Source organism: Globicephala melas, chromosome X (genome assembly GCF_963455315.2).
Source record: "Globicephala melas chromosome X, mGloMel1.2, whole genome shotgun sequence".
Classification (NCBI taxonomy): Eukaryota; Metazoa; Chordata; class Mammalia; order Artiodactyla; family Delphinidae; genus Globicephala; species Globicephala melas.
The window spans coordinates 119,665,240-119,692,808 of record NC_083335.1 but is presented as its reverse complement, the minus strand read 5'-3'; the positions used below and the strand labels follow the sequence as shown (position 1 = coordinate 119,692,808).

Genomic DNA, 27,569 nt, shown 5'->3' with positions numbered 1-27,569 from the left:
AGCCCCTGCACGTGGAGTTCCATCATTTCGTCTTGGTGATGAGCCTGTGGACCCAATAACAGTCCCAGTGCCGTGTCGCTCATTGCGCAGTAGAAGACCCAGCTAGCCAGCCATGTTTCATTGGCTTTCCGCTACAGATCTGGGTATGAAAGAACTCAGAGGTCCATCACCCATGGGGCACATCCTTCTCATTATTGGCGAAATGACAGCTTGGATCTCCACATAGAGGAACTTGGGTCTTAGTCTGGAGAGGACGAGCCCATAGCCTAAAGGAAAGGTCTTTCTTCCTGCCCACAGACTTGAGTCTCGTGTGCATCTCCATGGCACGTGGACGGGTAGTTAGTAAACCTGTTCCTTGGCTTTTCTGGTAGTTAAGGAGGAAAGAACACCCTGTTCAGACTTCCCTTGACCCCTCTGCACTTGAGTTTCAGAAGCAAAAGTCCAGAAATAGCTCTCCTTCCTCTTTCACCATCGCCTGCAAGGGACGGCTGTGACAGAAGGAACACGGCCACTTCCCAATTCCTTGTTCTGTGCTTTGTCCGAACGTAACGAAATGTCCATTTTGAATTTTGGGGTGTCTGGCAAGGTGGATGCTTGTAAAAGGGAGGTTTGAATTCTCCTGATGGAGGGAAACTGTGACGTTCCCGATGAGGCTCTGGTAGATGCCAGCGTGGTTGGTAAGGACGGAATCGTCAGCCCTTCGGGGCCGGAGATCCTAAGCCGCTGAGGATGCTGCGGCAGAATCTCGCAGAAGGAGAAGGCATTTGGTGGCTGACAGGTGGGGGGAATGCTTGGTGCAGGGGCCACGGGTCAGCCAGGAGGCTGGGACATGGGGAGGGATCTGAGTCCGCCTTGGACGCAAGGCTGGACGTTGGGGGGAGCTCCAGCATCGATGCTGGTGTGTAACTCAGGAGCGGGGGTAGGAGATGGGAACGGGCCCCCAGGGCGCTTCTGGGGAGGTCAGATGGACACACTGTGCGCCCGGGCACCTCGGAGGGTGCGCTTCCCTGTGCGTTCAGCTGGGGACTTGGGTGCGAGGACAGAGCACGAGGTCACCCCGTCCCCGCCTTCCACAGCGGCGTACTGGCCTGGCACACGCCTGGGAAGTTGGACGGGAGAGACAGGGTTCCAGGTGGGGCAGTTTCCAGGGAGCCATCTGGGAAGAGAGAGAGAGCGAACGGTCGTCCTTGGGAAGGCATCAGATGTAGCCACCGAGCGTTGGGACCCCTGGGATCCACAACAAGGGGAGCCTGGGCTGGGGACGGGGAAACAAGTTCAGGTCCCCTCGGCGGGGCGGGCGGGGGGCACTGGTTACCGTGGAGCCGGTTCGGAAACTGGAAGGGATGTTCCAGAACCTCAGATTGCGCCGGGCGATGGGGCTCAAGAAAGGGTGACGTGAGTGGCTTTCTGTTTTCTCCTTTTGAACGGCAGAGTCCAGCTTTACGGCAGCATCTGGAGAAATTGTGACCAACTTTAAAGTTAGGTGTCTCCAGCTAGATGAGGCTGCCTTTTAAGTTAATTAAAATGCCACAAGGGAGGTGCTCACTGCAGACTTTGCAAATAAAAGACAATAATCAGAGGTGGAAAGTGCTTCTTTGAGCTCAGAGCTGACGTCTCTGCCAGTGTGTTCCTACTCATTGTCAATGACGGCCACTTTTTTTTTTTTTGCTGTTTATGGAATAATTGATTAATATGTTCTCTCCAATGCATTTTTTCAATTTTAATTTTTTAATCGTGGTAAAATGTACCTCACATAAAATTTACCATCTTGACTTTTTTTTAAACATCTTTATTGGAGTATAATTGCTTTAGAGTGGTGTGTTAGTTTCTGCTTTACAACAAAGTGAATCAGTTATACATATACATATGTTCCCATATCTCTTCCCTCTTGCATCTCCCTCCCTCCCACCCTCCCTATCCCACCCCTCTAGGTGGTCACAAAGCACCGAGCTGATCTCCCTGTGCTATGCGGCTGCTTCCCACTAGCTACCTATTTTACATTTGGTACTGTATATATGTCCATGCCACTGTCACTTCGTCCCAGCTTACCCTTCCCCCTCCCCGTGTCCTCAAGTCCATTCTCTACATCTGTGTCTTTATTCCTGTCCTGCCCCTAGGTTCTTCAGAACCTTTTTTTTTTTTTTTGATTCCATATATATGTGTTAGCATATGGTATTTGTTTTACTCTTTCTGACTTACTTCACTCTGTATGACAGACTCTAGGTCCATCCACCTCACTACAACTAACTTAACTTCGTTTCTTTTTATGGCCGAGCAATATTGCATTGTATACACGTGCCACATCTTCTTTATCCATTCGTCTGCCATCTTGACCATTTTTAAGTGTATAATTCAGTGACATTAAGTCCATCCACATCGTGCAGCCATCCCAACCATCATCTCCAGAACCTTTTCATCTTGCAAAGTTGGAACTCATGGTGCCCATGAAACACTGCGTCCCCCTCCCCCTCCCCCAGCCGCACCATCTACTTTCTGATGAGTGTGACAACCCTAGGGACCTCCTCTGAGTGGAATCCCACACTGTGTGTCCTTTGGGGGCTGGCTTCTCTCACCAAGCATCATGTTCTCAAGGCCTGTCCACATTGTAGCCTGTATCACAAGGTCCTTCCTTTTTCATGGCTGAGTAATATTCCATTGTGTGACTGGAACACATTTGTTTATATCCATCATGCATCCACGGACACTTGGTTTGCCTCCACCTCTTGGCTGTTGTAATGCTGCTGTGAACACAGGTGTACAGGCGTCTCAGTCCCAGCCTCAACTCCTTGAGTGCATTTTCAACATCTCTTTCTCTTTCCTGCCCGTGGAGAGTGCTTAAGCATTTTCTCTTCTCTTCTCTGCTTTTCTTTCTTTTTTATTTTTTTTCCTCGGCTTGCCTCATTCCCTTTTCCTTCTTCCTTTGTCCCTCCATCATCACCAGGTCACCACGTGGACAGTTTGGTATGATGCCTTCTGTCCTTCTCCCCGTGCTTAAAGAGCTCTGTGCGTGCGCGCACACACACATGCAGAGTGTGGCATTCTTACAGCATATTATTTTTTTGCCTCTCACTGTTTTTAACTCTGCTTCGTAGAGATCCCTCCTGGGCATTTTGGGTGGATGCTTTCCAGGAGGCCGGGCAGGGGTGAGGGCGTACAGAAAGGGAGGGAGGTCTCTTAGCTTTTCCTTGGAGAGAAGCTGGGCCATGGGCCGTGCAAGGTAGAGGTGTGAGGACCAGGGAGCGGACGTGGTATAGGGGACGGACGTGTGTGAACGTGTGCACGTGCTCCCAAAACCGTGCACCGTAGTCACTTGCTGCGCACTAGACCCTCTAGACTCCTAAGCTCAGCTTCTCACTCACACCTGCTCCTTCCAAGCTAGACTCATCCACCCACCTGGCGCCTGGTCCCTTCTGCCCGGATGTCTCTGCAGGCAGTTCAGGGTCCTCATGTTGGAAAGGAATTCTTGACCTTCCTCTTTGCCCCACACCTCCAATCAGTTCCTCCTTTGGACTCCCCCCAAATGGCCCTTCCAGCTCCTGGGTACCCCCCCACCCCCCCACCCCCCGGGCACTGTTTTTGATTTCCTTTTCTTTGCTGCTGTGTTCACTCTCACCAGGGCTTCTGCCCTTTCCTCTTCCTTTTTTTTAATTCTTTGAACTATAGTTGAATTACAATATTGTGCTCGTTTCATGTGTACAGCAAAGTGATTCCGTTTTATATATTTATATAAAACTTTTTTCCTATTCTTTTCCATTATAGATTATTATAAGCTATTGAGTACAGTTCCCTGTGCTGTACAGTAGGTCCTTGTGGGTTATTTTATATGTAGTGGTGTGTATATGTTAACCCCAAACCCCTAGTTTTTAACCCCTCCCCCCGCTTCCCCTTTGGTGACCATAAGTTTATTTTCTGTGTCAGTGAGTCTATTTCTGTTGTGTAAGTAAGTTCGTTTGTATCATATTTTAGATTCCACATCTAAGTGACATCATATGGCATTTGTCTTTCTCTTTCTGGCGTACTTCACTCAGTATGATAATCTCTAGGTCTGTGAGTCTGTTTCTGTTTTGTATGTAGATGCATTTCTGTTACTTTTTAGATTTCACATATGAGTGATACTGTATAACGTTTGTCTTTCTCTGTCTGACTGACCTCACGTAGCATGATCATCTCCAGGTCCATCCATGCCGCTGCAGGCGGCATTGTTTCATTCTTTTTCATGGCTCAGTGGTATTCCACTGTATGTACACGTACCACGTCTTCTTTATCCAGTCCTCTGCCGATGGACACTTCTGTTGCTTCCATGTCTTGGCTGTAGTGACTACTGCTGCTGTGCACACAGGGGTGCATGGATCTTTTCAAGTTAGAGTTTTCATCTTTTCCAGACCTGCCCTTTCCTCTTGTAAGTCACATCTCCAAAGTCCGTCCACCTTTGTTCATCTGGGTCCCCTCTCTTTCTTCTCAGTCACCTCCCCAGGGCTTATCCACTCTTGATTGGAGACGGGGGCTTCTTTCTGACATGAAAACCCAACTGTCATCCTTTGTTTTCCAGTCCCGTCAATGACTTTCCTTCCTGCCGTCAACAAAATGCAGACTCCCTACGGTGCATCCACAGCTCTAGGGTTTGACTGGTGCCTCAGTTTCCAACTTCCCTGTATGTCTGTCCCCAGCCTCCTTCGACCACAGATACACCTGGGCAACCCTTCCCATCTTGCTGGGACACACCCCCCCTTCTGTGTTCGGTGTTTAGAGCTGGTTCCCCTGCTTCCCACAAGGCTCATGACAGGCCAAACGGGAGATGCCCTTTCCAGTGTGTCCAAGATAGGACATTGCCAGGTTTGAAGTGGGTCCTTTGTTTGGTTTTTTTTAAGATTTCTTTTTTTTTTTTTTTTGATGTGGACCATTTTTTAAGTCGTTATTGAGTTTGTGACAATATTGCTTCTGCTTTATGTGTTTTGGTGTTTCGGCTGTGAGGCATGTGGGATCTTAGTTTCCCCGACCAGGGCTCGAACCCGCACCCCCTGCACTGGAAGGCGAAGTCTCAACCACTGGACCACCAGGGAAGTCCCCGAAGTGGGTCCTTGTCCAGATGTATCCACTAAACAGAGAAAACCAGTGGGTGGTGAGGTCAATAAAGACGGGCGATCATGAGTTACTGGAGATGCTGCTTGGTGATGCTAACCGTGGGTCCCACGCCTTTTAGATCCACTACATGCGTGCTTTTCTCGTAGCGACGTGATAAACCTTGCTTTTGGCCCTCGAACTTCTATTTTTTTTTATAGACTCGGTCCTGCAGTTGATGAGAATGACGGGATGAACAGATTAGCTCCTGCAGTTCATCCCGCTTCTGATTCTCTACACTCAAGAGTTGAATTCCTCTGTGGTCACGTGGACTGCCTCCTGTCAGCCACAAGCACCAAGCGATGACTGTAACTGTTCTTGGAATCGTGATGTCAGGAACTGTTTGAATATTCGTTTACTTCCGATCGTTAATAATACCCAACTTTTTACAACTTCTTTCCATACAAGAAACCTCTTAACTGGTGGAGCTTTGAAGCAAAGATGTATCGGAGGAATTTGTTTTCTTCCTTTCGATAATGTATCTGATTTTCGTGATTTGGAGGAGGAAAGTGGCGTCAGGGCCCTCAGGACTTTTGTTTGTTTTATAGCCGTAAGTTCTATTCGTTATGGGGGCCTTTATTTGAAAAGTATTGCTTCTTAAGCAAGCTGATGACGGATCACTTCTGCGTGTGATCTACAAAGGCAAAAATGACTTATCCGCTTAATATACGGTGGCTTTCGTAGGTATGGCGGTTGGTTGAAGGTTTGTTTGATTTCATTAGATATTTGTGGAACGAACATCTTCATCCAGCTTGGTCGGTCGGTATAGTTCTCCCCACTCGATCCCTTGTTTGTGACATTTGAGATTGTGATACGGTGATTTACCCTAGGAAATATTTATTTGGTCTTCTTCTCAGTTCCTGGCACAGAGTTCCTAAAACCCTTGCAATTTCCTAAGTGTCGAGAGCCATAAAGGTGTCTTGGAAGGCCCCCGGGTCACCTGTGGCTGGGGGCTGGTTATAGGGGAACCAACCCTTAGAGGGTTGGAACTGTCAGTCCCACCCTGACCTTGGGAAGCGGAGGGGGGCTGGAGGTTGAGTTCACTTCCCAGTGGCCAGTGAGTTCATCAGACCTACGTAATGAAGCCTCTATAAAACCCCAAGAAGGTAGGGTTCAGAGAGCTTCCGTGTCGGTGAACATGTAGAGATTTGGGGAGAGTGCAGCCTGCCCCCTCCCCAAATCTCACCCTCTGCATTGGTCCCATCTGGCTGTTCCTGAGTTAGCTCCTCTTATAATAAACAGGCGATCTAGCGCGTAAACGTTCCTGACTTCTGTGAGCCGTTCTAGCAGATGAAACCCAAGGAGAGGTCGTGGCAACCTTCCACCTGCAACCGGTCGGTCAGAAGCACAGGTGGCCCCCTGGACTTGCCGTTGGGGTCTTGTGGGACTGAGCCCTTACCCCATGGGGTCTGATGGTACCTCTGGGTGCATAGTACCAGAACTGAGTTGAATTCTAGGACACCCAGCTGGTATCCGAGAAGGGCTTGACGTGTGAGGAATTGGGAGCCGGATAACAGACACTTCACCCTCAGTTGCTTCCTGTGTTGGTCGACCTACCCGTGGATGAAACTGCAGTTCCCCTGGAGCCCAGGGGACGGAAAGAGAGACTGTGACCCCGGCCTCCTTCCCGAATCACCTGGTGTCCAGCCACGCTATTTTTGGGGACTGACGCACTCCACCTACTTGCTCAACCCTGAAAGTCGTCTCATTCCTCGCTCCTAACCCCATCTGGGTTCTGTCCTCACCTCCCCACGTTGTTCATTATCTGATGCTCCTGAGACTTGAGATGAGTTTGCCTTGGAACCTTGTGATCCATTGTTTGCCGGAGCTGGGAATACGTCAGGGCAGCTTCTTAGCCTGGTAGTGGGTCTGTGGGAGCAGTTACAGAAGTTACGCAAAGAGTGAGTTGCCTAGCAGCTCACTGATGCCCTCCAGGTGCGTGTGTGTGTGTGTGTGTGCGTGCGTGCGTGCATTGGAGCAGCAGAGAGATAGGCTTATATATATTTCTCCTACCTTTTCAACCCAATTCACAGCTGTAGAAAATGGTCGTGCCCTTGCTTAGATATTATTGACTGTTTCACGTCTTCTTAAGGGCTCAGTTCGGCCCCGAAATCCCAGAATACCAGGCCTTCCCAGATGAGTTGCTAGCTAGATTGGCCATCCGCCCTGCCCCAGAGAAATTCAGCAAGTCACCAGTTTACGTAGAGGTTCGGTGTACAAGTTCACCAGTCAGGTGTCAGGATCCTACAACAGCGGTCCCGAAGCTTTTTGGCCCCGGGGGCCGGTTTTGTGGAAGACAGTTTTTCCACGGAAGGTGTGTGTCTATGGTGGGCTTCAGGTGGTAATGAGAGCGGTGGGGGGGGCGGGGCGGAACGGCGGCTCATCGCCTGCTGTGCGACCCGGTTCCTAACTGGACGCGGACCAGTACCGTGGCCTGGGGGTTGGGGACCCCTGCCCTAGAACACATCTCCCCGTCAGAACCGCAAAGCCCTTGCTGGGTTCTAAGCTCGCCCGCAAAACACAGCGAGGCTGTCATGCGTTTGGGGTACCGTGCGCTTCTATGCAAGCGTCACGGCACGGAACGTCCTTGCCATACACGTAGGTATGTGGACCGGAGAAGGAGGGCGGGCGGCCCAAAGATAACGACTCATCTCGATTTTAAATGATGGAAGGAGGATGGGCGTCTGCTCAGACGATTTCTCCAGAAAGCCATGTCGGGGAGGAAGACATTTTCCTTATCCTTCCAGGCTCTTCTGGCTGGTCTGAGAATGAAATGGACGTGAGACAGATGAACAGGAGAAAGTCACACGAAAGTTGAATCCCCTGGACACACGGGAGAGACCCAGGAAAACGGAGTCACTCACAAACATGGTCCAAACCCTCATCTTAAATGCTATCATCTTCAGCTAAAGACAAAAGAGCCTGTTGGGGTAGTGGCTTGGCACTTCAAAGGGGAGGAAGGCCGTCGACATGGAGACGGAAAAGAAAAAGTTGGTAGACAAGTGTTTGCTGAGCCTGCAGAGACAATGGGACACGGCGTGGACCCTGATCTCCAGGCCCTGCTGTTTCCCCACCACGGGTGGCCCGTATCACGGGCAGATATCTCTGGTGAGGATAGGGGTCCCAGGAACCGCTCCTCCGTCTAAATTCTTTTAGGCTATTAGCGAGAAGGTCAAAGTTTCTCTTTTGAGGCTTTGATTGTTTTCAGGTCGAAATAATCCGCATGCCAAGAGATACTTTGCGGGGGGGAGCAAAGTTGTGTTCCACTCCAGTAGCAATAGCCACAACCCACAACCCCAAAGCACTCTTCCTGCGTCCTGTGTTCCCTCAAGTTTCAACACTGCAAATCTCGAGCCTTTGAGCTGTCAGATGTGAGAAGGGGAACAGGCCAGAGATGCACGGCTATCAGGAACTGGGGGAAAAGCAACGCCTAGACGGGGCTGCCACTGTGCTTCTTACAGACAGGACCCCGGGCCGTCTCTCACTCTGAGAGACAGAAATCCACGGGGAACACCGAGAAAGAATGGCATGTATGGCAACCCTATCGGAGGGTAGCCGTCATCCCCCAACCGCACCCGTCGTGCAAAGAGTCTGCACGTGGAAACGCGCATGTAGAGAAACCCTTTCGTAACGCGTGGCCCATATTGTGCAAAGACATAAAAACCATAGTGCTTAACAAAAAAGCCATTCATTTGAACATCAGAAGAGTATGTTGTCCTTTTTTCTTTTTAAAAGGCTTCCCTTGGGCATAGAAAAGTTTTTCACATCCACAACGGGGGGCGTTTTTCCTCTCTGCAGCCCATCTTTTTTTTTTGTTTTTTTTTTCAAATTTGACCGCACGCACCGCAAGGCTTACGGGGATCTTAGTTCCCCAACCAGGAATTGAATCCGTGCCCTCGGCAGTGAAAGCACCAAGTCCTGACCACTGGACCGCCCGGGAGGTCCCCCATCTTTTTGTTTATTGCATAAACTTACACCTTCCTGACCACTGCCACACTCGGTTATTGCTTCGTGATTTTCCTTCCAGCTAGTTTTTGGGTCATTGCAAACTATCTCCTCCAGTGCTTTGTGTATATATCGATACGGTTGATTACAGGCAGATCTCAGAGATAACGGTGGGTTCCGTTCCACAGCACCACAGTAAAGTAAATATCGCCGTAAAGCGAGTCACACGAAGCTTTTGGTTTCCCAGCGCATCTAAAAGTTACGTTTACGCTGGACTGTAGTCTGTTAAGTGTGCAGTACCATTATGTCTAAAGAAAAGCAGTGTGGGTGCCACAGTGAAAAACACTTTATTGGTTAAAATTGCTCACCAACCTCGGAGCCTTCCGTGACTTGCTTTTTTGCAATAGAAACACCCCAAATCACAGATCGCCACGATAACGAAAAGGTTTGAAGTATCGCGAGAATTACCAAAAGGGGACCCTATCGTGAGAATTACCAAAAGGGGACCCAGACACACAAAGTGAGCGAATGCTGTGGCAAACATGGTGCCCGTAGAGTTGCTTGCAAAACAGGGTTGTGACAGACCTTCCATTTGTTACAAATGCGGTGTGTGCAAAACACACTGAAACGAGGCGTGCCTGTATTTTTCTTTATTTTATTGGAACAGCCCCTCCCAGCAGCCAGGACCATCTGGTGCATGGTGCCCTGCGCATCCTCACCCAAGGACGCCGGCTCCTCCGAGCATCCTTTGTTTTCATGGAAGCCCAGAGGGACGCAGCTCTTTGGGACCAGCCTTGGAGGGGAGCACAGTGTCCTGAGCAGAGAAGATGCCCGGCCCGGGGGTTCGGGGATCAGGCACCGCTGGCACGGTAGCCTCGCGTTGCTTCACATCGTCGTCTGTGTGTCCCGATCCTGCGGGGGGACCTTTATATGCTTGTGCGTGAGTCACACGTCTGTGTCCTAATCCGCTCAGAAACAGAGCCCTTACTTCCAAAGAGCGTTTCTCTTTTTTTCTACATCTTTTTTTTTTTTTTTAACATCTTTATTGGAGTACAGTTGCTTTACAATGGTGTATGAGTTTCTGCTGTATCACAGAGTGAATCAGCCATACGTAGCTACATCTCCTTTACAGGCAAACTTTCCTCTCCATCAGTGCTTATCTCCCCAGGATGTAGTCGTTGCTTTTCCTCTTTGCCGTGACCTCTAAAATTCATTCAGGACTCTGTCTCTTCTCGCATCTATATTCTTCTTTTCTCCTCAGTTTCTCGCTGCTGCCTTTTCTCCCGTGAACAGAGCCAGTCAGCGCCTTTCTAAAGGGGATGCGTCTCTTCTGACTCTGGGGACATCTCCTACCTGTCGTTGCTTAGAAGTCTCTTGCTTTGGGGTTTTGTTAATGGCCACCTTTCCCAGCAGGTGTCTGGGAGGCCATCATGAATGGACTGGAAATTTGCAGTCTTGATGACGACCCTGGGGCCACTGAACCAGGTGTGATCCCTGAGGTGTGCCCACCCCGTGTGAGTCTGCTCGGGCTGTGAGACAAGCGCCCCAGATGGCACGGCTGTAGCAGCAGAGTTATTAGCGCATGTTTGGGGAGGTTGCAAGTCTGAGGTCAGGATGTCGGCCTTGTGGGTGCCCTTTGAGACTGTGGAGACGGCCGTCTCCTCCCTGTGTCCTCCCAGGGTCGTCCCTCTGTGTGTGTCTGTGTCCTGATCTCCTCTTCTTACAGGGACACCTGTCCTATGGGATCAGGGCCCACCCTACTGACCTCATTTACCTTCATCCCCTCTTTAAAGGCCGTATTTCCTAATCGAATCACCTCCTGAGGTCCTGGGGTGAGGACTTAACATATGAATTTGGGGGTTGGGGACACAATTCAGCCCATAACAAGCTGTTCACCAGTTTATCGTCAGAACTTGGTATTTACTCTTGGCCATTCTGAGACCTTTGCACGTCGACAGGATAGCCATCCCTTACTTAGCATTGTGTCTCCCTGTACCCTAACATCTGCGTGCACCTGAATCTTAACGTCTACCTATACGTGTCCAAACGTGTGTCTGTACACGTAACGTTAACATCATCTGTGCCACATCTTAGCACATCGAATGGGTACCTGTACCCATAACATGGATCTCTGCCAAACCTTAACATGTGTCCACACACATAACTCGACATCTGTTCACCTATACGAGTATCTTAACATCCACCTAGAGATCGATCTTAACGTGTATTTATACACATAACGTGGCATCTGTCTATGCCATGTCTTAACATGTATCTGTACCAATAACATCGCTCTCTACCAAATCTTAGCATCGCCGCACACACAAATATGGGCATCGGTCCATCTGTATGAGTATCTTAACATCTACCTAGGGATGTATCTTTTCTTACAAAATAATCATCTGCTTATGTGTTGGTTTTTCTGTTCTAATACCTATAGACATATCTTAACATCGATCTCTACCAAATCGTTTTTTTTGTTTTGTTTTGTTTTTTTTGCAGTACGCGGGCCTCTCACTGTTGTGGCCTCTCCCGTTGCGGAGCACAGGCTCCGGGCGCACAGGCTCAGTGGCCATGGCTCACGGGCCCAGCCGCTCCACGGCACGTGGGATCTTCCCAGACCGGGGCACGAACCCGTGTCCCCTGCATTGGCAGGTGGACTCCCAACCACTGCGCCACCAGGGAAGCCCTCTACCAAATCTTAACATCTGTCCACACACGTCTTGCATCTGTCCATGTATATGAGTATCCTAACATGGACCTAGAGATTTAAAGATTTAAATGAAGTATAGTTGATTTACAATGTCGTGTTAATTTCTGCTGCACAGCAAAGTTATTCTCTTATACGTATATATGCATTCTTTATCATATTCTTTTCCATATGGTTTATCGCAGGAGAGTGAATACAGTTCCCTGTGCTCTACAGTAGGACCTTGTTGTTTATCCATTCTCTATATAATAGTTGGCGTCTGCTAACCCCAAGCTCCCAGTCCATCCCTCCCCCACCCCCTCCCCCTTGGCAACCACCAGTCTGTTCTCTGTGTCTGTGAGTCTGTTTCTGTTTTGTAGATAAGTTCATTTGTGTCTCATTTTAGATTCCACATAGAAGTGATATCATATGGTATTTGTCTTTCTCTGTCTGACTTACTTCACTTCGTATGATCATGTCTTACCGAGAGATATATCTTAACATGACCTGTTCATGGAACACGACCTCCGTCTAAGTGCCATCCCAGCATCCGTCCGTCCCTGTCCCTTCCTGTCCCTCCGAGGCGCAGCCCTCACTCCCGCTCTGGTCCCGCAGGTTCTGGACGGGGCACGATGACCGCTTCCTGTACATGCTGATGGAGTTCGTGCCGGGTGGTGAGCTCTTCAGCTACCTGCGCAACCAGGGCCGCTTCTCCAGCTCCACCGGGCTCTTCTACGCTGCGGAGATCGTCTGTGCCATTGAGTACCTGCACTCCAAGGAGATCGTCTACAGGGACCTCAAGCCGGAGAACATCCTGCTGGATAGAGACGGTCACATCAAGCTCACTGACTTCGGGTTCGCCAAGAAACTGGTGGACAAGTACGTGAGCGTTTCCCCCGTTTTCCCATCTTCCCGCCCCCTGCCTCTGGCAGCGTGCTCTGCGTCCTCTGCGCTGTGACGTCCTTTTTCTTTAGATTCCACACAGAAGTGACATCGTATGGTATTTGTCTCTCTCTGTCTGACTCACTTCACTCAGTATGACAATCTCCAGGTCCATGCACGGTGCTGCAGATGGTATGATTTCATTCATTTTGATGGCTGTGTAATATTCCATTGTGTATATATGTGTGTATATATGTATATATGTATATATGTATATATATATACACACCACATCTTTATCCATTCCTCTGTCGATGGACACTTAGGTTGCTTCCATGTCTTGGCTATTGTAAATAGTGCTGCTATAAACATTGGAGTGCATGTATCTTTTCGAATTAGAGTTTTCTCCAGATATATACCCAGGAGTGGGATTGCTGGATCACATGGTAGCTCTATTTTTAGTTTTTTGAGGACCCTCCATCCTGTTCTCCATAGTGGCTGCACCAGTTTACATTCCCACCAACAGTGGACGTGCTTTCCCTTTTCTCCACACCGTCACCAACTCATATTACAGCTTGTCTTTCTTTTTTTATTTTTATTTTTTGTGGTACACAGGCCTCTCACTGCTGTGGCCTCTCCCATTGCGGAGCACAGGCTCTGGACGCGCAGGCTCAGCGACCATGGCTCACGGGCCCAGCCGCTCCGCGGCACATGGGATCCTCCCGGACTGGGGCACAAACCCGTGTCCCCTGCGTCGGCAGGTGGACTCTCAACCACTGTGCCACGAGGGAAGCCCAGTTATCTATTTTATACATAGTATCAATAGTGTATATATGTCCATCCCAATCTCCCAATTCATCCCACCACCCCTCCTTCCCCCTTGGTATCCATACATTTGTTCTCTACGTCTGTGTCTCTATTTCTGCTTTGCAGGTAAGTTCATCTGTACCATTTTTCTAGGTTCCACATATATGCATTAATATACGATGTTTGTTTTCCTGACTTTCTTCACTCTGTATGAGTCTCTAGGTCCATCCATGTCTCTACAAATGACCCAGTTTCGTTCTAGGCTGCTGTTAAATGCAATCTGATTTTCCCCTATAGAATTTCATCTATTTCATGGCTGAGAATAAAATGGGATGGTTTTACGTAGAAGAGTGTGAGGACTTTATATAGTTTTAAAAATTGGTTTATGGCATTGGTGCTGCCCCCTATTGGTAACGTGTGGTATATAGTCCACCTGCTAGTTTTTTGGGGTTTTTTTAATCATTTTATTTGGAAGCCCTGATTCAAACAAACAACCAATAAAGTGTTTCACAAATTCACTCGGTGATAAGTTTGGCCAACCGTCATCATTTTACAGCTGAGAAATCTGAGGCCCTGAGAGGTAAGGTAGTTTGCGTGTATCCCCACAATTGCCAAGTGGTAGTACCTTATGGCTTCCAGGTTAAATTTGTTTCCCTTACCAAGAGCCTCTGTTCACGGAAGCACCTCAGAGGGGCAGTTAGGAATGAAGAGTGGATATGGGGACCACTTGCCTCTGCTGGACCCCTGTGTCTGCCGCTCTCCAGCTGGAGAGATTGAGTACGTTGTATGTTGTCGTCACCCCGTGTGCCTTGGTTTTGCTCGTCTGTGTAATGAGAAGTGTTCCTACCCTGCAGGGTGATTGGTAACAATGGATGGGTCTGCTCGATGCAAAGTATTTCCTAAGAACGGTTCCTCTCATGTAGTAAGCATTGAGTAGACAGTAGGTGCTTCTGACTTTATCATGCCCACCCTCACGCCATCGTCACCACCACCATCGCCACCACTGTCATCACCATCATCATCTCCATAGATGTCACCTTCATCACCATCACCACCGTCATCATCACCCTCATTATCACCATTATCATCATCATCATCATCACCACCATCTCCATCATCATCATCACCACCATCATCTCCATAATTATCACCTCCATCACCACCATCACCATCACCTTCATTGCTCTGGACTGAACTTGTATTCCTCCAAAATTCATGTCTTGAAGCTCCAACCCCCACTGTGTGGCTGTATTTGGAGATCATGTTGTTAAGAAGTAATTAAGGTCAAATGAGGTCATGACAGTGGGCTCCTAATCCCATAGGATTGGTGACCTTATGAGAAATGTATTTCTCCCAGTTCTGGAAGTCCATGGTCAGGATGCTGGCTGAGTTGGTTCCCGGTGAGGCCTCTTCCTGGCTTGTAGATGGCCTCCTTCTAATACAGTAGAGAGATCTCTCTCTCTTCCTCTTCTTTTAAGGACACGAGTCATTGGATTAGTCCCAGTCTTAACCTGATTACATCTGCAAGACCCTATTTCCAAATACATTCACAGGTACCGGAGTCTAGGACTTTTGGGGGGGAACACAATTCAACTCAGTGGGGATGCCATGGAAGGCAGTGGGGGAATCGGAACACATGAGCAATTGGACGTCTGTTTCACAGAGCATACTTGGATAACGGTCTCCCACCCCCAGTTGTGGTGGACCTGATAACAGTGAGAAAACTGAGAACGGCGGGTGTCACTTGGCCCTCTCTTCAAGAGCCAGTGAGCAGAAACGATAAGACCAGGGGCATCGATAATTCACAGCCTGGACCAGCACACTCTCCCAGTAACATCCCCCACTGTCTGTCTTGTCGTAACACATTTACTGCAGTCTGGAGCTCTTTCTAGCAATTTGTGACTCTCTACGTCCGAGAAGCATGGGGGCTTTTTGCAGGAAGCTTTTTTAAGTATAAAGAGAATTCTCTTGAAAGGAGAAGACTGCTTCCACCTTGCACAGTAATCATCTGCTATGCACCTGGGTGTACACATGTTTGTTAGAGTCCCTGCTTTCAGTTCTTTGGGGGCCTTAACCAAGGACTGAAGTTTCTGGGACTTACGGAAGTTCTCTTTAACTTTTTAGGGAACTGCAGTACTGTTTGAAATCTAGGGCTTTAAGGACGTTTACTGCAGTCTGAAGCTCTTTCTAGCAGTTTATGCCTCTCTACATCCAAGAAGCCTGGGGGCTTTTTGGAGAAAGCTTTTCCTTGAATGAGGGGGTCAGGCTACCTGAGTTTACTGAGAAACTGGAAAGTCATACAGCCTTCCATCTGTGCCCCGTACCCCAGGATGAAGCCAGGGAGAGACTCACCTTTCCACATGTAAGCGGAGACACCACACCTAACACAGATACAATTATCTGCACCCACCTGCACCTGGTGAGGACATCAGCTAAGCGCCAGGCTTCCAGCTAGATTCAGGCCACCGTGGATGTGCCCCACCTGGGAATACAGCATTCACGGGCCAGTACCTGGATCTCTGAGCAGAATTAATGAATTTCATGAGCCAGAGCGACGAGGGTTGACTTTGAGTTGACTCAGCTGGGTGTGGCGGGAAGAAAGATCTCCTAAGCTTAAGTCTTGGGGACAAGAAACTCCCAGCTGGACCGCCAGGTGGTTCTGTGCACCCTGACGGGTTGCCACTTGAAAAAGCCCAGCAGGTAGTGCGAGCCCCTTCCCGCTCGACTCCGTGTGGGAAGAACCCACGTCTCCCATCTCCTTTCCTTCCTTGAACTTACGGCCACCTTCTGCACCCAAATTCCTGGCTGGTTACCAGACCATACAATTTCTATCTGCACCAACGTAACGTGACCTTCCATTCCTTCCATAGAATTTGAAAGTGGAATGGTACTTTGTATCACAGGGGGTCCTAGGGAAATGGGAAAGAGTCTGTCGTGTGAAAAAAGAATCAGAGATTGGGAATGGAGAGGTGTCATGGAGAAGGGAAGCAGGGACCCAAGAGCACCTTTGGGTGGGTTCCTGGAGAGAGCTGAACACTCCCGCCCAAGACCCCCAACACTCCAGTGGACCTGGGGAGGGCTCGGACCAGATGCACTGCTTACACAGCAGGGTCAGCGTGAGCTCGATGATGGGCAGAGAAACAGAGAGAGTGGACAGACGTATCAGTGAGCAGACACTGTTACTTTCTTTACGTGAAACCTGCAAGATAGGGGTTTCTTCTATCAGTGCTTCATCATTGCATCTCTTGTTGGAGGAGTTCTTTGCAAAGGGTATTTTCTCCCTCCTAAGATGCCGTTCCTTTCTCCCTGTCTACAGACAGGTGCCAGACACAACGACAACACTAGGCAACCCGGGCACACGTGGTCTGGACCTGGGCTGCAGCCCAGAGTTTTTAAGTGGCTGCCCCAGAGACATGCTCCTTGGCAGAAGCGTGCCAGCTGGACGTGGGTCCCACACAGCTCTGTCTGGACTTACTGGTCCCGGATCCTTTCCAAACCCGCCCTTGGTCCAGCTTCTGCCGAGGCTACCTTACCTTGACTCTGGGTATCAGACACCTGTTCCTGGATCTCCCGCCCACGGGGACACCCTCCTTTCTTAGCCTCTTCTGTCTCTGCACTTTATAAAATTTTAATTGTGGCAAAATATAGATAGCATCCAAGATACCACCTTAACCAATTTTAAGCGTAAAATTCAGCGTATGAATTACATTCAGTACGTGGTACAGCCATCCCCACCATCCGTCTCCAGAACTCTTTTCTTCTTGCAGAACTGAAACTCTGTCCCCGTTAAAACGTGCCAGCTCCCCTACTGCCTCACCCTCAGCCCCTGGACCCACCATCTACTTTCTGTCTCTATGAATATGACTCCTCTAGGGGCCTCATGTAAGTGGAATCATTAGGTAGTTTTCCTTTTCACTGAGCATAATGTCTTCAGGGTTCTTCCACGTTGTAGCAGGTGTCAGAGTCCCCTTCCTTTTCAAGGCCGAATAATACTCCATAGTCTGGATATATTCCTTTTTGTTTATTCACCCATGAGGGACACTGGGGTTGCTTCTCCCTTTTGGCTGTTGTGAACAGTGCTGTAATGAACACACGTGTGCAGATATCTCTTCAAGACCCTGCTTTCATGTCCCGTGGGTATATGCCCAGGAGTGGGATTGCTGGATCGTAACAGTGATTCTATTTTTAGTTTTTTGAGGCCCCGCCACAGTGGCCGCACCATTTTACATTCCCACCTACAGTGCAGGGGGGCTCCCTTCTCTCCACATCCCGTCACCACTTGTTCTCTGTTTTTTTGATCGTAGCCATCTGCATGGGGTGAAGTGGTCGCCTCTGCACTTTCGACTCTTTTCTCTCGCCGAGCCCAGGGCAAAGTCACGAGGAGAACCTGAAGTTCTTCCTCATGGAAACCCCATCGCATCCCCTTTCTGAGCTGTAGCTCCTTGTCTACGTGACATGATGTCATCTCTCCAAGCCTGAGGGGGCAACTGGGTGGTCAGCCTCTTTAAAGAGATAAACGTGGACATCATTATGACAATTTTCTGGACCTCCAAAGCTGTGTTTCCAAATGTTTTGTTTCCCTGGCCATCATTTAGCTTGTAGCCCGTCACGTAGCACAAGTTATAATACCCAGTGTGGAGTGTGAAAACCCCAGGTGCTTTAGAAGCAGAGGTGAACTGGGTGAGGGCTGATGTGATATGGCCCACATGGGGTGGGTGTTTGGCTTCTGAGACCGCCATAACAAAGTACCACAAACGAAGGGGCTTAACCCAACAATGTTACAGCCTCACAGTTCTGGGGGCCAGCGTAGGAAATCAAGGTGTTGCCAGGGCAATGTTCCTTGCAAAGGCTCTAGAAAACCATCTGTTCTGTGCCCCTCTCCTAGCTTTTGGTAGCCTCACGTGTTTCTTGGCTTGTAGATAAAGAAGCTAGGAGATGTGTATAAAATGGAATATTATTCAGCCATTAAAAAGAAGGAAATCTTGCCATTTGGGACAACATGGTTGGACCTTGGGGGCGTTAAAGTGAGATAAGTCAGCCACAGAAGGACGCATACTGTGGCATCTCACTTAACGTGTGGAATCTAAAAAAGCTGAATTGGAGATCCCACTCCTGGGCATATATCCAGAAAAGACGAAAACTCTAATTTGAGAAGATACATGTGCCCCTGTGTTACTAGCACCACTATTTACAGTAGCCAAGACATGGAAGCAGCCTAAGTGTACATTGACAGATGAATGGATAAAGAAGATGTGGTACATGTATACAATGGAATACTACTCAGCCATGAAAAAGAATGAAATAATGCCATTTGCAGCAACATGAATGGACCTAGAGATTATCATACTAAGCAAAGTAAGTCAGACAGAGAAAGACAGATGTCATATGATATCACTTATATGTGGAATCTAAATAAATAATACAAATGATCTTATTTACAAAACAGAAACGGACTCACAGACTTAGAAAACAAACTTATGATTACCAAAGGGGAAAGGGTGGGGGAGGGATAAATTAGGAGTTTGGGATTAACAGATACACACTACTGTATATAAAATAGATAACCAACAAGGACCTACTGTAGAGCACAGGGAACTATATCCAATATCCTATGATAAACCATAATGGAAAAGAATCTGAAAAAAATATGTGTTTAATTGGATCACTTTGCTGTACACCTGAAACAAACACAACATTGTGAATCAACTGTACTTTAATTTTTTAAAAAAACAGCTGAACTCATAGAACCAGAGGGTAGAATGGTGGTTGCCAGGGGCAGGGGATGAGCGGAAGGGGAAGTGGGTGAAGGTACAAACTTCCAGTTGTATGATAAATACGTTCTGGGGGTCTAGCGTATATCATGATGACAGACACACCCCAAAAACAAAACAGGCAGATGACATTGATTGCCTTGGACGTTTACCCAACGTAAGAACGTGGGCTGGAACCAGGCGGTTTCCAGATCTTCTTAGTGGTTTAACAGCCTAGCTGTGTCAGTTGCACTTTGGGGAAGAGAAAGTCACCGTTCAGACTTTGGCTCATAGCTCATGTGTCACAGCAGCGTTTTCCCTGGCATCTCCTTTGGTTGCCCTTTTTTTTTTTTTTTAAGATTTTTTTGATGTGGACCCTTTTTGAAGTCTTCATTGAATTTGTTACAATATTGCTTCCGGTTTATGTTTTGGTTTTTTTGGCCACCAGGCCTGTGGGATCTTAGCTCCCCGACCGGGGATGGAACCTGCACCCCCTGCATAGGAAGGCAAAGAACCACTGGGCCGCCAGGGAAGTCCGTGGTTTCCCTTTTGGATATTAATCACTATCGCTGATCTGTCATATAAAACGTGAACATGACCATAGCGTGTTATTTTCCTATGCTTTGGACACAGGGTTTTGTTTTGTTTTTTTGGGGTTTTTTTTGCGGTACGCGGGCCTCTCACTGCTGTGGCCTCTCCCGTTGCAGAGCACAGGCTCCGGACGCGCAGGCTCAGCAGCCATGGCTCACGGGCCCAGCCGCTCCGTGGCATGTGGGATCTTCCCGGACCGGGGCACGAACCCACGTCCCCTGCATCAGCAGGCAGACTCTCAACCACTGCGCCACCAGGGAAGCCCTACAATTTTTTACTCTTGATGAGAACTTTTAACATCTATTCTCTTAGCAACTTCCAAATGTACAATACAGTATTATTAACTATATAGTCACCACGACATATGTTACAACCCCAGGACCTAATCTTTCAGCTGGAAGTTTGTATTGTTTTTATCTTTTCACGGGTGAATTTTTGTTAGCAAAATCCTCCATACTGAGATATACAAATAAAGAGAAAATTAGGAAAATCATTCTTTATTTTCCATAGGGCATAAAAATTTAGATATTTCAGCAGAAATGTTACAAATTATAAGTTTTAATTAAACATTGGGGCTTTTTAAAGTATAAATAGAATTCTCTTAAAAGGAGAAGAAGACTGCTTCTCCCATCTGTTGTGGGAGCACAGGGAAGGGACGACCCAAATAAAAAACAACCACCCACGCGATCAGAAATCTATCTCCGCTTTCTGCGCTGGGTCCGGCTTGGCTGGTTGGAATCTCTTGCTTTCAGCCAGCTGTCCTCTAGGTGGCGCTAAAAGCTAAATATTTTGCAAGTCTCAACTCCTGGGGAGAAAATCCTTTCCCAAGCTGTCCGCCCCATTTAAACCCCAAACATCCCAGAGCCCCTTAACCTGAGGATTTCCAAAAGCCACCACGGATACTAAAATGACCGCGAACCCACAAAAACACTTCAGGCCTTTTGCAGAGCAGGTGGAAAAGGCACTTAGCTGTCGCTTGGTGTTTCCTCTGGGGGCACAGAACCAGCTCATTTATTCATAAAGCAGACGTCTGGGTTTCTGAGGGTCGTTCCCTTGAGTCAATCCTTGAATCCTTTTTTCCATCATTTTATGGGAAAACAGGGACGGGGGGTTTTGCTTCTGAGCAGCAAAGGTAAGCACCAAGAAGAAGACACAGCCGTGATAACAGGGCCGTTACTCAGATTCTTTCTTGGTTACAGAGTGTTTGCTATAAAGGACAAACGTCAGGGAAGCCGAGGTTACTGTCTTTATCTACCGGGCGAGGGTTTAAGGCATCTTGTTGATCAATTCAGTGACTAACCTTCAGTGCTTCTGAGACGCATGCACTGGCCTAGCACAGCTGAGTTTTGTGGACCCCCTTCTCTGCCCACAGGACGTGGACCCTTTGCGGGACCCCCGAGTACCTGGCCCCCGAAGTCATCCAGAGCAAGGGCCACGGGAGAGCCGTGGACTGGTGGGCGCTCGGCATCCTCATATTCGAGATGCTCTCGGGGTGAGTCGGGTTTCCGTGGAGAAGTCTGCGGCGAGTCCCTGCCCCCCTCGCTGGCCCTGGGGTGCCCAGCCCGCCCCCAGGATGGGGCACCGGGGGTCGGGGGCAGCTTCTCGGGGTCGGGTCGCACGGCAGTTTCCCGCTGCTGGTGACGGTGATATGAACGGACCGTCCGGCTTGATTTCCAAAGAGCAAAAGCGGAGGCTTGAAGGACCAGCAGGGCACGGCTGTCGAGGTCTTCTGTCCTGTCTGTAAGTGTCCCTGTCTCCCAAGAAAATGCTGTTCATCTCCCGCACGGACGCTCTGGAGTGATTCCCGGAGCTGGGTAACGTACGTGTCGGATCACGCAACTGAGGACGTTATGAACGGAGAGTGTGCCGGAAGGGAAAGAGGGTGTTCTTCCCTGGAATCCCAAACGTGCCTCGGGGGAGGTTAGGAGTCACGCTGCCCCTCGTCCAGATAGCCGAGAGCCGGACTGTTTCTCAAGGGGTCGGCATGATTAAATAGTGAAGTGTGTGGCTTCTGCGTGAGACGTGCAGGATGGACACAGAAAGCAGGCATCCCCCTCGTAGAAACTGTGGACCTGGGGATTCTTCCCCGTCCTGTGAACGCGAGGCTCTTCTGTCTGACGTGCAGCCTTCCGTCCACACTCCCGCCCCTTCCCTGTGTCCTGCCTTCATTGGCGGCTGTGCTTTTTGCTGGTAAGTTTTGCAGACACTGAGTTTGCTCTGGTTTTAATAAAACCCGGAGCCTGTTCCATGCCTGTGTGATTCCCTGCAGGGCTGGTCCACAGCTTTCAGGTGGAAAGAAAGATGGAAAGAGGCCTTCTCCTGCATTGAGTGTGTGAGCAGCCAGGGGCAATCTCTGCAAACCTGTCCGTATTCATCTATCAGTCGTCCATCTCTTCATCGTCTGCCTATGATCTGTCTGTCGTTTATATCTAGTTACCGTCTGTGTATCTGTCATCTGGATCTATCTGTCGTCTTTGTATATCTTCTCTGTTGTATCTGTTGTCAGCTCTGGTATCTATTTACATAATATACCTATCTGCCCACTCTTGTCACCTGTTTATCATCATATTTACCTATCATCTAGTTTGTCATTTTTATCCATCATCTGTCTACCTATTTGTCTGTCTTACTATCTGTACCTATTTATCTCTAACTGTATATCTGCTATCTATCATCTGTATGTCATCTATTCTATGTATCTATCATCTGTCATCTACCTATTCTATCATCTACCTGTATCGATCTCTAACTCTCTATTTATTTTTATCTACCTATCGTCTATTTATATCTATCTCTAACTGTATATCTATTAATTTTTAGCTATCTGCCTTTCTGTCAATCATAGATCAACATCTGTCAATCATAGATCAATATCTGTCGATCATAGATCAACATCTATCAATCATAGATCAATATCTGTCGATCATAGATCAACATCTATCAATCATAGATCAATATCTGTCAATCATAGATCAATATCTGTCAATCATAGATCAACATCTATCAATCATAGATCAATATCTGTCGATCATAGATCAACATCTATCGATCATAGATCAATATCTGTCGATCATAGATCAACATCTGTCAATCATAGATCAATATCTGTCGATCATAGATCAATATCTGTCGATCATAGATCAACATCTATCGATCATAGATCAATATCTGTCGATCATAGATCAACATCTATCGATCATAGATCAATATCTGTCGATCATAGATCAATATCTGTCGATCATAGATCAACATCTATCGATCATAGATCAATATCTGTCGATCATAGATCAACATCTATCGATCATAGATCAACATCTATCAATCTCTCCAATCTTTTCGGTTTTCCATTGCTCTTTAGTCAGACACCTCTAGCGCATCACATAGACCCAAGTTTCTTCATATGCACCCTAGCCCAGGACGTCCTCCAAGCAGCGCTGCAATAAATGGCATGTGCGGTCGGTCCACCAAGAAGGCATAGAAACTGCACGTCTTTCTGCGCCTGTACTTGACCAGCCTCGACGCTCAAGCCAGCAACACACCTTCCCTCCTGTGCATTGCTGACCACGAGAGGGCAGCCTTGTCCGAGGAGAATTGAATCCCGGCGCCCAGTCCTGTTGAGCAGAATGGGCTCCACGTGTCCTCTGTTTTGTCTTTATTGTTCGCTTGGACTCTAATAGTACAGAACACAGTAATGCGGAATATCATTAGGAGAGGCAAGGTTGGAATATAATACACTGTTAGAACACAGTGTGGATAGACCACAATAGAAAATTATTAAAATAGAGTAGGATAGGGTAGAATTAGAATATAATATTAGGATATACTAGAATTATTATGAGGGTTATTATATAAACATAATTATTAGAATTCTAATAATTTAATATGCTATTTTAATAGTAACTAAGATACTATTAGGATATAATATATTAAAATAATATTCTCATTACTATTGGGATGTAGTATATTAGAATATTAGAAAATAGAAAATATTCTGTTCCAGTAGAAGGTTAGCCATACGGTAGTTCTAGTATTCTCAGAGAATATTAGGAATTCAGTAGAAAATAGTGTAATTAGAATCTATTACTAGGTCCTATTATTAGAATAATTGGAGGTTAATAATTCAAACCCTCTCCTAACCCAGAACCCCGTAAGCTGAACTTTGCGTTTCATAAAAGGGAACTGTTAGTTCACAGTCGGCATATTTTTGTTTTCCACATTTCAGTTAGAGTCAGGCTTGTCTGGGTGGTATTTCCAGAGACACCCGTCCTTGCCCACACCGCACGCCTGGCTGCCCCGGGGCTGCCCCTGAAGTCTGGCCAGCCTCTGCTCTCGCCTGGACCCGTCCCGAGTGTCCTCACGTCTCCTCCAGCTGCCCCTGCCTGTGGCACGTTCCCCTGGCAGCCACCGGAGGGGTCCCTCACCGACACCCGCCAGGCCACGTCCTTCTCCCTAGCAGCCCTCGAGGGGACAGACCCGGAGCTCCTCGTTATAGGAGGCTCTGAGTCGGTCTGTAGAAGATCTGCCCACCTTAGACGGAGGCCTGGCCCCTCTCCTGGGATCGCGGGCCTTCCTGCTGCGCCTCCAGCCCCCGATGCGGCACTGCTGTCCCTCTCTCTGCCAGCCGCCTGAGGGCATCCCCCCGGCCGGTCCCTTCGCTTCCAGTCCTCACGATTCAGGCTCACCTGTAACCTGCCCTCAGAGCCCTCCTCCGCTGCTTCCAGCCACGCTCCGCCCTAGCACCCCTTTCTGTTCTCTCTGGAGCGCTCAGTGGATCTGAAACCATCTGGTTCCGTGTGTTCGTTGCCCACGAGATCACTGGATGGTGCAAGCTGCTCTTCTCACCCCCTTGAACCCAGACGCCTTTGGTGGCCAGTGGGAGGGAGTTCTCATACAGATGGCGGAGGTGGCCTTTTCTTCCAAGTTCCCGTCTCCCGCGTGCCTGTTGGATTTCCATCTTCTGTTTTGGCACCTTTAGCAAGATCAGGCTAGACTCTGCCTTATCTGTTTGCTTATTGCTTTCATTGGTGGGTGAAATGTTTCATGAAGTACAAGAAGTACATTTGCTGGGTACAACCAGCCCCGTGATTAGGTATGAGAGCATGTCCTAACTGGGATTTTATTTTCATCGAGTAAGAAATGTTTCGGTTGGATTGAAAACAGGTGGACCATTCATGGGCTTTTCCAGGAGCGCCCAACTCAGCCCTGATGTCTTCCATCATCTGTTCCTTTCATGTCCACCCATGTGGAGAGTTTCAGTCGCATGCCTGTTTTTCAGGAAGATGGAACTAGTCTGCATTTGGAGTTGCCTCCATGTAGAACATTAGCTGCGGTGCAGTGGTTCTCAAAACATTTCAGCTGCAGGACCCTAAAAGTTTTCAGTAACCATCTGTCCTAAAAGTGACTCCCTTCCTAAAAGTTATGAAAACGCCCCTAAACGTTAGTATCGACCCCAAAGAGCTCTCACGGATGCAGGTTCTATCTGTCAACGTTTACCACATTTGGAAGTTAAACTGAGATTGTATATATAAGTATATAAGTTTATACGTAAAAGCATAAGGTGATAGACTAATGATGAACATAAATCAAATTTTTAATGAAAACAATAACTATTTCCTAGTATTAAAAATAGTTAGAGAAAACAGTGACGTTGTACACATGTTCACTATTTTATGTCCAGCTTCATTGCGGGCCACTGCGTCCTTCCCTTGTCTCACACTCTGTCTGGTGTGATTCGTTGTTTTGGTTGAGGTATGTGACGAAAATGCAGCCACATTCAGATTTATAGTCAGAAAAAGGGTGTCACAGATCTCCTGAAAAGGCCTCGAGGAACCCGAGGGTTCCCTGGGACCCCACTTTGAGAATCACAGCTGCCATGCCAAAGACAGGGTGCCCCGGGACTCTCTCTCACGTTCCAGTCTGCCCGGGTGTTTCCTGGCCCAGTACTTTGTTCTTGCCCCTTTTTCTGAGGATCTCAGATATTTGTTTTATAGGAACGTATGAGGCCGAGGACCTTGGAGGGAGAAGTCCAAAGAGGGCGATACTATAGCAGGCCATCTCTCACTTCTCTCTCCAGAAACTCTTCTTTTCCTTGAAGCCATTTCCAATGTACCTGCCTTCCAAGGTCCTTTCCCTGTTACAATGGGCTCATAGTTTGGGACCATCATTTTGTTTTTGTTTTCTGGCCACATCCTGTGGCATGCGGAACTTCCCAGACGGGGGATCAAACCCCCCGTGCCCCCTGCAGTGAAAGCACAGAGTCTTTTTTTTTTTTTAGATAAATTTGCGTATTTGTTTGTTTATTTGTGGCTGCGTTGGGTCTTCGTTGCTGTGCGCGGGCTTTCTCTAGTTGCGGCGAGCGAGGGCTACTCTTGGTTGCCGTGCGCGGGCTTCTCATTGCGGTGGCTTCTCTTGTTGGGAGCACGGCCTGTAGGTTTGCGGGCTCAGTACTTGTGACTCGCGGGCTCTAGAGCGCAGGCTCAGTAGTTGTGGCGCACGGGCTTCGTGGCTCCGCGGCATGAGGGATCTTCCCGGACCAGGGCTCGAACCCGTGTCCCCTGCATTGGCAGGTGGATTCTTAACCACTGCGCCACCAGGGAAGTCCAAAGCATGGATTCTTAAGCACTGGACCACTGGGGCCGTCCCAGGAGCATCATTTTGTAACGGGTCTCTGGGGTCTGATGAGAAACGCAAGGTCACAACAATGGCGCCTGTTTCTGGACAATCCATTTTTTTTACTGGGAGATTTAGGTAGGTCGACGGTATCTATACAAAGAATCCAGATAGATGATGGAGAAAATGGCAAAATTGGCATGAATTTTTCAGACGAAAGTCTCGAGCCTGCCTTCACGGGAATGGGCAGCTTGTCCTTCTGACTACGTCTCACCATGGACAACGCAAGGTGCACATAACGCCCACTTCTGTATAACAAGCACCCGTTTATTAAGAATTGGAAGGATTCTGTTGGATTAAAGGCAGAGCCTTGAGGGCACTTTCTCTGGCCGCTTTGCACACGCCGAGTTCTCCGATACGCCCTCTCCGTGCTTTTTCCTTCAGGCAAGATGTGTTAGTGCTCTCCCTTATTATTGTTTTTTGCGCTCGCTAAACTACTGCTAACATGCCTTTCCCATGATAGTGTCGTGTAATGCCAGCTCCCCCAGAGTACTGCGTGCCACATTCTCCACGCACGTGGGTAGGTATGTATGACACATTTTCTCCCTGAGGACCTCATCTCAGACCCTTCACTTATCACATCTGCAAAAACTCTGTTTCCGTATAAGGTCCCATTTAGGTAGTCAGGGTGAGGACACGGGTGTAACTCTGGAGGCCACCATTCCACCCGTGATACACTGTTTCTCTTTAAAAAAAAACATGAGGAGTTGATTTGGAATCAGCACGAGAATTATTGGTGATCATTGAGATTTGCCATCAATCAGACCATCATTTGAAAACTCCCCTTCATATTTCCACTGCTTATTCTACTGAATTAGAAGACCTGCTTCTAAAGAAACTAAATAGAGGTTTTGCTTTCGAGTAGGTCTTTGCCTTGAACACTCTGAGGAAGTATCAGAAGTATACCTCGTGCCCAGGGACGTGTGGCTATCTGGTATGCATTTAGTGGTTTACTTCTAGAGTTTCTTGGGTTTTTCGTGGTCCGCACAGTTGGAAGTATATTTCTTCTTTAGCTTATGTCACGTTGTGTTGTTTTTCTATTTCCAGATGTTAGAAAGGATAGGTCTGTTAGTTTCTCTAACTAGACTGTAGTCTTTAATTGTGGTAACACTGCTGCA

The 27,569-nt window shown here is 48.1% G+C and overlaps 1 protein-coding gene across 4 annotated transcripts in view; it reads left to right on the top strand.

Annotated features, from left to right (window-relative positions):
* PRKX (protein kinase cAMP-dependent X-linked catalytic subunit) overlaps nucleotides 1-27,569 on the top strand; it is an 85,027-nt gene that overhangs the window by 37,118 nt on the left and 20,340 nt on the right. For all 4 annotated transcript variants that reach the window (XM_030837302.3, XM_030837298.3, XM_060292843.2 and 1 more), the window contains exons 3-4: nucleotides 12,368-12,631; nucleotides 21,155-21,274. In XM_030837302.3, the coding sequence (XP_030693162.1) occupies nucleotides 12,368-12,631; nucleotides 21,155-21,274 (384 nt within the window). The remainder of the gene's footprint in view (nucleotides 1-12,367; nucleotides 12,632-21,154; nucleotides 21,275-27,569) is intronic.